Source organism: Panthera onca, assembly GCF_046562875.1.
Source record: "Panthera onca isolate mPanOnc1 chromosome E1 unlocalized genomic scaffold, mPanOnc1 haplotype 2 h2.Chr16_ul_10, whole genome shotgun sequence".
Classification (NCBI taxonomy): domain Eukaryota; kingdom Metazoa; phylum Chordata; class Mammalia; order Carnivora; family Felidae; genus Panthera; species Panthera onca.
Genome location: NW_027675809.1, coordinates 1 through 9,094, shown reverse-complemented (window position 1 = coordinate 9,094; position 9,094 = coordinate 1). Strand labels below are relative to the sequence as shown.

The 9,094-nt window shown below is 43.9% G+C and overlaps 1 protein-coding gene across 3 annotated transcripts; it reads left to right on the top strand.

Annotated features, from left to right (window-relative positions):
* Positions 1-528: 528 nt before the first annotated feature.
* RDM1 (RAD52 motif containing 1) lies at positions 529-8,371 on the top strand. 3 transcript variants are annotated; one of them, XM_081794731.1, is made up of 6 exons: positions 1,939-2,051; positions 2,416-2,579; positions 3,917-4,008; positions 5,674-5,796; positions 6,647-6,815; positions 7,764-8,371. In XM_081794731.1, exons 2-6 carry the CDS (start codon positions 2,540-2,542, stop codon positions 7,931-7,933), a joined length of 594 nt encoding a protein of 197 aa, XP_081650857.1. In that variant the 5' UTR covers positions 1,939-2,051; positions 2,416-2,539; the 3' UTR covers positions 7,934-8,371. The 3 variants fall into 3 exon arrangements, with proteins under 3 accessions (XP_081650855.1, XP_081650856.1, XP_081650857.1); XM_081794729.1 differs by lacking the exon at positions 3,917-4,008 and having other exon boundaries at positions 529-2,051; positions 2,400-2,579; XM_081794730.1 differs by lacking the exons at positions 3,917-4,008; positions 5,674-5,796 and having other exon boundaries at positions 529-2,051; positions 2,400-2,579.
* The last annotated feature ends 723 nt before the right edge of the window (positions 8,372-9,094 follow it).

The window sequence follows — 9,094 nt, the reverse complement described above, 5'->3', positions numbered from 1 at the left end:
TCTTCGAGTACCTAGTATGGCAGGAGGGTGGTGGGCACTAGAAGAAGGAAGGTAAATCATAACTATTGTTCTTGAGGTGTTCACCATCTGCCTGGAGAAGCAGCGACATACACGAACACTGGCTACAGCGAATGAGTGGATACATACAACGAATACACGGTGCTGACGTGGAGTTGAACCTGCAAAATGACAACGCAAAGACAGAAAAGGGGCAGTTGGAGGAATGTTCTACCTGTGGCTACAATCGGAACTGCCTGAATAAACTGTCCCACCTGGGCCACTGCTGTCCCTACTTCTCAGCCTTAACTGCTTCAGCTCTGAAGTGAGAGGTTTGACATTTGAGTGGTTCCCAGAGTTTTGGATTTCACAGACCAGTAAAGCACGAAAAAAGTTAAGGCCATGTTAACATGTCCAACTTTTTATTTTAATGCCCTAGAAAGAGTATGAATCACAACAACTATCCTCTATCAGCATCTCCTCATAAAACAGTTTTCAGCATGAAAAATGAAGGTCAGGGTGCCCGGGTGGCTCAGTTGGTTGACCGTCGGTCTTCGGCTCAGGTCATGATCTTGCAGTTTGTGGGTCTGAGCGCCGGCGAGGGGCTCTGTGCCGACAGCTCAGAGCCTGGAGGCCGCTTCGGAGTCCGTGTCTCCTGCTCTCTCTCTGCCCCTCCCCCATTCGCACATGCATGCTCTCTCTCAAAAATAATATTAAAATAATTTTTTAAATGAGGGTCAGATTTATAGGATAATGGAATGGATTTCGTTTTATGAAAATATTTTTTTTAACCCTGCTTATATTACCTTTTCTTGCTTTGGCAAGGACTGGTGAAACCTTCACCACAGACCAGCAGCAGTCTGAAGGCCACTGCTTAGAAACCTCAGGAGACTTGTTTTGTAAGGCCCCTTCTGGCTCAGACATTCTAGGATTAAAATAAGGATCATTAGGACCTACTTTCCCTCTCAGTGTGTTAGTCCTCAAAATAGCTATTTGGATGCCGAGAGCGGCCCTTCTGCACAAGCACCATGAGCTCCAATATTGGTGCCCTACCTGGCCTCACTCTTTGGTTTTTTCAAATTTATCTCTCCTTCTTACCCTGCTTGCCAAACTCCCACATCATCTCACCCCAACAAGCACACACGTACACCAATTCATCAAAATCACGTAGGGAAATCAGGGAATGCTTTTTAAGGATTTCATTAATGGCTTAATGAGTTATAGTTTGATTTGTATATTTAACATTCATGAAAACATTCTTAAGCCAAAGGATTGCATCTTTAGTGGTCATTGCCCACACAACGTAGAGAAATCCAAATTTTTAAGTTCAGTAGGTAACTTACTAACTGCTAGTAGTCTAAATCTTCTCCCGGAGTGAAGAGGAAGAAGGCTGCCATAAAATTGTCCACACCCAGGGATCCTGTAAGCTCACCCTTTAGACCCTACTGTAAAAATACACTTGACTAACGGTGCCTGGGTGGCTCAGTCGGTTAAGCGTCCGACTTCAGCCCAGGTCGTGATCTCACAGTTTGTGAGTTTGAGCCCTGCTTGGGGCTCTGTGCTGACAGTCTGGAGCCTGCTTCGGATTCTGTGTGTGTGTGTGTGTCTGTGTGTGTGTGTGTGTGTGTGTGTGTGTGTGTGTGTCTGATTCTCCGCTGCTTGCACTCTGTCTCTCAAAAATAAATAAATATTAAAAAAAAAATTTTTTTTAAATACACTTGACTAGAAGCACTAAATTCTACGACATTGAGACAATGGAGCTGCGGGAGGGGAAGTAGAGGCAGAGACCCGCCCCAGAGCGGGAGGGGCGAAGGAGAGGTCCGGGGGACAGCCCCCGCCCCACCCCGCGGCGAGCTGGCCCCGCCCCTCGTACCAGCCCCTTTTTAAAACGCGCGGGCGCGCCTTGCGCAGGCGCCGTGCCACTCAAACCTTAGTCGCGCCTGCTCCTTGGTGGTAGGATGGCGGAATTGGTCTCTTTTACGGTTCCCACCGAGAGTGACAAAACCTTGCTGGTGTGGGAGCTGAGTTCTGGACCCACGGCCGAGGCCTTGCATGTGAGCCGGGCCAGGAGGGAGGGAGACACCCCCACCTCCCCGTGACTGGGAGTCTGAGTCTGGCCTTGAGCACCTCGCGCGCCTTGTAGTCTCCGCCGAGAGGAATCTTAGTTCTAGAGGGGAGCTTTGCAGTCTCAGCCCCGACAGATTTCTGAGAGGTAACTCTCAACAGCCGGCACATGTTGCCTTCTAATGCTTCTCGAATCCCGGGATTTCAAAGGGAAATCTTTTCAACGAAACGAGAAGTGCTTTGGGTTGCGTGTGCAGGAGGGCTTAGGGAATAGAAGGCAGTTTTGTTTGCTGGGCGTGAAATTTCATGCACTTACTTGGCGTGGGACCACCCCACAGCATTCTCTGTTCGCAGTATTCTCCCAGTTTGGCCTTCTGTATTCGGTCCGAGTCTTCCCGAACGCTGCAGTGGCCCGTCCTGGTTTCTACGCCATCATCAAGTTTTACTCAGCAAGGGATGCTCACAGAGCCCAAAAGGCATGCGACCAGAAGCAGCTTTTTCAGAATTCTCCAGTGAAGGTGGGTCCAAGTAGGAAATTCCTAACACCACTGGGACGAAGTGTTGAATTCAGCAATAATAGACCAGCGTTGGTATACCACTGTGGTTTACAGAATGCTTTTAGATGCATTGCTACACTGATCCTCTGGTTTCCCTGGGTTTTTTGGTTGTTTTGTTATGTTTGTTTTGTTTTCAGATGAAGAAACTCGAACTCAGGATAGTTAAGTGACTTACTTAAGGTTCATGACAGTAACTGGAAGGGAGAGGTCAAGCCCAAACTTACTGATGTTCAACCCTGTGTCATTTTTTGGTGCCCCTTAATTTAACAAAGCTTCACAAGAAGTCTTGTTTCTGTTTACTATTATGGGGATTAAAAAAAATTTTAATAACGTTTTTATTCAGTTTTGAGAAACAGGGCATGAGCAGGGAAGGGGAAGAGAAAGAGGGAGACACAGAATCAGAAGCAGACTTCTAGGCTTTGAGCTGTCAGCTCAGAACCCGATGTGGGGCTCGAACTCATGAATCCTGAGATCATGACCTGAGCTGAAGTCGGACGCTTAACCGACTGAGCCACCCAGGCCCCCCTCTATTATGTGGATATAAAATGACAAACTCTTTCATCAGTTGTATTATAAAGGATGCTTCATCGTCATTATCGTCGTCATCACTCTCAAGCTGCCTATTCAGAACTCCCTTCAACTCCCGGGAAAATGGTTAAAACATTCTTTAATACACCACAGAAACTTTATTCCATACCAACATGCTGTCCATTTTGCTTTCCCAGAGCCCCAGAATTATATTTCATTATGTGCCTCAATTCAATCACCATGTCCTTATCAAGGGCCATGTCAATTCCTTTGAATAAGTTGAGTGAGGCTTAGATTGCCAAACCTTTCACTTTATAATTGTATGTTTTCATCAGCTTTGTCTAACTGGCTTCTTAATCTAGCTACTTCCTACGGACTCGACTGCCTATTCTTACCCATATGCCCTTCCTTACTGATTTAATCTGGATCGAATCTAAGAATCCTTCTCAAATGTCTGAGTATACTGTCTCCACTTGTTCAACACTGTCTTCAATCCTGGCTCCACTCCCTATGATTGAAATGATCACCTGTCAGGCATTCCTGAGTTTGCAAGCTTCTAGCCTGTGAAGATGTCACCCAGCCACTCAGCTATCACAGATTATGAAATAATTACTTTGTATCAGTTGTGAGTAATGAGGTGTTTTTCTCTCATTGGACATTAAGACCATTTCACAAATGGATTTTGAGATTTCACAGCATAAAGCCCAAAGTCAATATATAGCTGACAGGAGAGAGCATTCATATTAAATTTCTTTATTTATTTAACACAGAGCCTTGGGTTACCACCACCACCACCACCACCCCCACCCCGCCGCCTACTGAAATTGTTGCCCAATTTACTTATGTGTTCCTTTATACTTTGGCAAGTACACATAGTTTCTGGTTGTTTTTGTTTGTTTGTTTACCTTTTATAAATACATATTTAAAAAGAACATATTAAAAAATTTTTTTTAATGTTTATTTAAAAAAAATTTTTTTTAATGTTTATTTAAAAAAAATTTTTTTTAACATTTATTTATTTTTGAGACAGAGAGAGACAGAGCATGAACAGGGGAGGGGCAGAGAGAGAGAGGGAGACACAGAATCTGAAACGGGCTCCAGGCCCTGAGCTGTCAGCACAGAGCCCGACGCGGGGCTCGAACTCACAGGCCGTGAGATCATGATCTGAGCCGAAGTCGGACGCTTAACCGACCAAGCCACCCAGGCGCCCCTAATGTTTATTTTTGAGAGACAGAGTCAAAGCATGAGCAGGTGAGGGGCAGAGAGAGAGGGAGACACCTAATCGGAAGCAGACTCCAGGCTGTGAGTTGTCAGCACAGAGCCTGACACGGGGCTCGAACTCACAAACTGTGAGAATCATGACCTGAGCTGCAGTCGGATGCCCAACAGACTGAGCCACCCAGACGCCCCAAGAATAACATCTTACAGTAAAATCAAGGAAAGGCCTAAGGCATCTGAGAGCTTTTTTTCAGTAGCATGAAGGAAAACGGTTGCCAGCAAGAACTGTGGCAAGGTTATCTAAGGTGACAACTGTCTCTACCACTCAGGGGCTCGAGGCCCTTCTGCAGCTTCCTGGTTGTCCAGAACAGCTCCACTCTGCCTCACCATTAGCCTGTGCTGTAGCACTCAACATTTAAAAGTTCATCTTCATTTCTCCTTCCTAGCAGGCAGCTTCAGTTGGAGAAAGTAATTTCACTTTTTCATCTACTCATTCATTCACTTAATCCATAGACCTGTGCTTGATTCTAGGAATGAGGAAAGAATAGAATATGGTTCCTTCAAGCACTTAAGGAACTGATAAACTAGTGATAGAGGACGTTGCACAAACAAATCAATAAAGAGTTAATAATACTTTGACTTTATTTGAATTATTTGAATTTTTATGAATATGCGAATATACTACACCCCACTTGAAATAGACATTTAAAAAAGAACTAGAGGATGTAAGAAATACACTGTAGCGTGTAAGTTATTTAGAGAGTTAACACTGGAGGTATTTGCATTCTCAAAGAAGCTTATTAAGGCAAATGAACCTCTTATTGTTTTATTTGCTTATAAAATTTACAGAAGTATGTATATTCCTTCTTCTAACGGGGGTTAGTAACTTGCGGGGGGTGGGTGCTGCTGATTCAGGTCCTACTCAGGTCCATGTTATCTGCTCTTGAGGTCATATTCTCAAACAGGAGCTACGGGATGAGACAGCAAAAAGTTTACTTCCCTTGCTTACCTACAGCCCTATAATTTGCTTCCAGAGGGCTTCCTTAGTTGCTTTCGTCATCACTTTCAATATCAGAGATCACGGAAAGCCGATTAATCAAGGGCCCTGGAAATGAGGCATCAAAGTCTATAGCGTAAAAATAGTACCTAGCATTTATTTAGGGTTTATTAGGAGCTGATTTCTTAAAATGTTTCCAGTTTGAGCTTCACAACCTCTCTATGAAATAGGTATTGATAAATCTCAGGTGTATCCAAAGGAAGCCTCTGTGTCAGGTTATGATATTTTCAGGTCCATTTCTTATGTCTTTAGGTTCGTCTTGGCACCAAACATAAGGCGGTTCAACATCAGGCCCTTGCCCTAAACAGCTCCCAGTGCCAAGAACTGGCAAATTATTACTTTGGTTTCAATGGATGGTCAAAAAGGATCATCAAGGTAAACTTTATAGATTTTCTCTGACTAATTAGAATCATTTCAACACTGAAATTCTGGACTTCAGAAAGGAGAAAACTGGGTTGTGGGGAGATGTGAGAGGCCTCTAACTGGAAGTACCTGAGCCTGCCACCGAGAATTCATAATAATCTCAGTAACTTGGGTGGTGTTGTCCATAATCTTCTCCAGTATTTGTATGGTGTATAATAAAAACCAATTGTCTTCATCCATTTGTAAGTCTTACTTGATTTTGAAGCTATAGGATACCTCCATTGTGGGCTGGGATTGCTGGAGTTTAGTTGCTTTTTTTTTTTTTTTTTTTTTTTTTTAGAGAGAGAGAGGCAGATTGCAAGCTGGGGAGGGGCAGAAAGAGAGGGAGAGACAGAATCGGAAGCAGGCTCCAAGCTCTGAGCTGTCAGCACAGAGCTCAACGCGGGTCCCGAACCCATGAACAGTGAGATCACGACATGAGCCGAAGTCGGAAGTTTAACCAACTGAGCCACCCAGGCGCCGCCGGTTTTGTTTTTAATAACAAAACATCTTGAAGCTTACATTCAGATCCAAGGAAGGACCTTCCATTTAAAATCCTAACAGCTCGGGGTGCCTGGGTGGCTCAGTCAGTTGAGCGTCCGACTTCGGCTCAGGTCATGATCTCACGGTCTGTGAGTTCGAGCCCCACGTGGGGCTCTGTGCTGGCAGCTCAGAGCCTGGAGCCTGTTTCGGATTCTGTGTCTCCCTCTCTCTCTCTGCCCCTCCCCTGCTCATACTCTCTCTCTCTCTCTCTCTCTCTCTCTCTCTCTCTCTCTCTGTCAAAAATAAACATAAAAAAATAATAATAATAAAATCCTAACAGCTTCAGGATCTTTCTGACCTTGAAGAAAGGGCAAATGAAGATACTGTGCCACCACTTCAGAAGCAGAGCCTGAAATTCTTCTGTGCTTTAGAGGTGGTGTTGCCATCCTATGAGTGCCGGAGTCCCGGAGCTGGCATGGCCAAGGAGACTTTGGATGACCTGGAGGAAGGTCTGTTTACAGTGGGGGTGGGGGTGGAGGGGAGGCAGAATCCCTCTTTCTTTCTAAAAACTCATCTTTTCAGATACATCATCCAGCCCTCCCCTTTGCTAAGCTCCTAAAGCCCTAGGCAGAGTTTTTCTGGCCTACAGTACAGGCTTTTATCTCAGGCAATACCTGAAAGAACCTTTAACTTTAAAATTCTAAAGCTGACTTTCTGCCAAGAAGTTTAGGAGGAGGGAAGTAATGTTTTTCCCATTTTTGGTTAAGAATTCGCCTTGTGCTAAAATAGTCCTTCAAATACATATCTCTTGCAGCCTGCAGTTATCCCAGCAAAGTAATCATCTAAAGATTTAAACAAACTCTTGGGTAGATGTTGAGTCCTTTGCCTCCTATAAAAGGGCTGGAGTGTAAAGAGTCAAATACAGATGCCTAGAAAAGGTATTCCCATTGGTACTGTGTTTTTTCCCAGTGTCTACAGCACTTAGGCTTAGGGTTTTCAGGGAGGGGCAGGGCTGTTAGCAAGGCTAAGGGAGTAAGGCTCCCTTGGGTGATGCCCGGGAAGAGACCAGGCGGTCACGTGCACTACCACCGAACCCTTCTCCCCATGTGACTCCAGCCCTTGATGCACAGGAGAGTAGGGTCTGCAGTAGAGTCTGAAACTATAGTTTCAGCTTGTCCATTTGAAATCTACGAGCGATGTGAGATCTGTGCCACTTTCTTGGCTTGTGTCTCCCTTTTGGTACTTCCGAAACTTCTGGAGTAGATCAGGGCAGTAAAAATGTGCCCTGCCAGGATATACCTACAGCAGAGTCATTCAACCTTGTGTTGTGCCTGCCCTTACTTGCTAAGATAATGAACTACGAATCATGGATGTATTTTCACTTTTACACATATAACCCCCAAATCAGTTATCATTCAGATAGGCATGCTAAATCCATTTGTTTTGGTTGGATGCAGGGCCATTATCATTTCTTATGAAAAGGAGGACAACCCAGAAGCTTGCTATTCAGAAGGCTGTGTCAGATGCATTCCAGAAGCTGTTGATTGTGATTTTAGGTAAGACTTATTTGATTGTCCTTACAGTACATCAGTTTCAACGAGCAAATAAACTCATTTTGAAAAGTTAATTGGATGAAAACACTTCATATTCTTTTACTCACCAAATGCTTTCAAAGCGGTAGTGTCAAATTTGTTCTTTGTGGCATCTGTGAGAAAAATGACCACAAATATTTTTGTCCCCAGTATATAGATATACAGTGACTTACCTCTGTCCACACAGAAAGTGTTTGACCCAGTCTTCTTTCTTGATTGTTTGCTCATAACACAGAATACTATTGTGAGTATAAGCTTTGGGGGCACCTGTGTGGCTCAGTCAGTTAAGCGTCCAACTGTTGATTTCAGCTCAGGTCATGATCTCACGATGTGTGAGATTGAGCCCCGTGTCGGGCTCTGTGCTGACAGCGTGGAGCTCGCTTGGGATTCTTTCCCTACCTCTCTCTCTGCCTCTCCCTGACTCTCACATGCCATGTGCTCTCTCTCTCAAAATAAATCATAAAAAAAATAAACTTTGAAGCTTTAGACATCTGGTGTTGAATCTTAGCTCTGTCTCCTAGATTTCTTATGCAGTTTTAGGTTTTATAGTCAGATTTGAAGTATGTAATCTCTCTAAGCTGCAATTTCTCTATCTGCCAAGTAAAGGTAATAATTCAACTCACCTCATGGGGGATGAATTGTAAGAGCAAATGAGATGATGGAAAAGTTTAAAACTATCCCTGAAACATGGTAAGCAGAGAAAATATGTTCACTTGTTATCATCGTTTTCCTGTTGGAGAATTTATAAGATTATGTTTTTGGAATCAATTCAGCTTCAGTTTTTGTTTTTGGCACTGACCTATTGGGTGAATATGATTCTTTTTTTTTTTTTTTTTTAATATATGAAATTTATTGTCAAATTGGTTTCCATACAACACCCAGTGCTCATCCCAAAAGGTGCCCTCCTCAATACCCATCACCCACCCTACCCTCCCTCCCACCCCCCATCAACCCTCAGTTTGTTCTCAGTTTTTAACAGTCTCTTATGCTTTGGCTCTCTCCCACTCTAACCTCTTTTTTTTTTTTTTTTTCCTTCCCCTCCCCGATGGGTTTCTGTTAAGTCTCTCAGGATCCACATAAGAGTGAAACCATATGGTATCTGTCTTTCTCTGTATGGCTTATTTCACTTAGCATCACACTCTCCAGTTCCATCCACGTTGCTACAAAGGGCCATATTTCATTCTTTCTCATTGCCA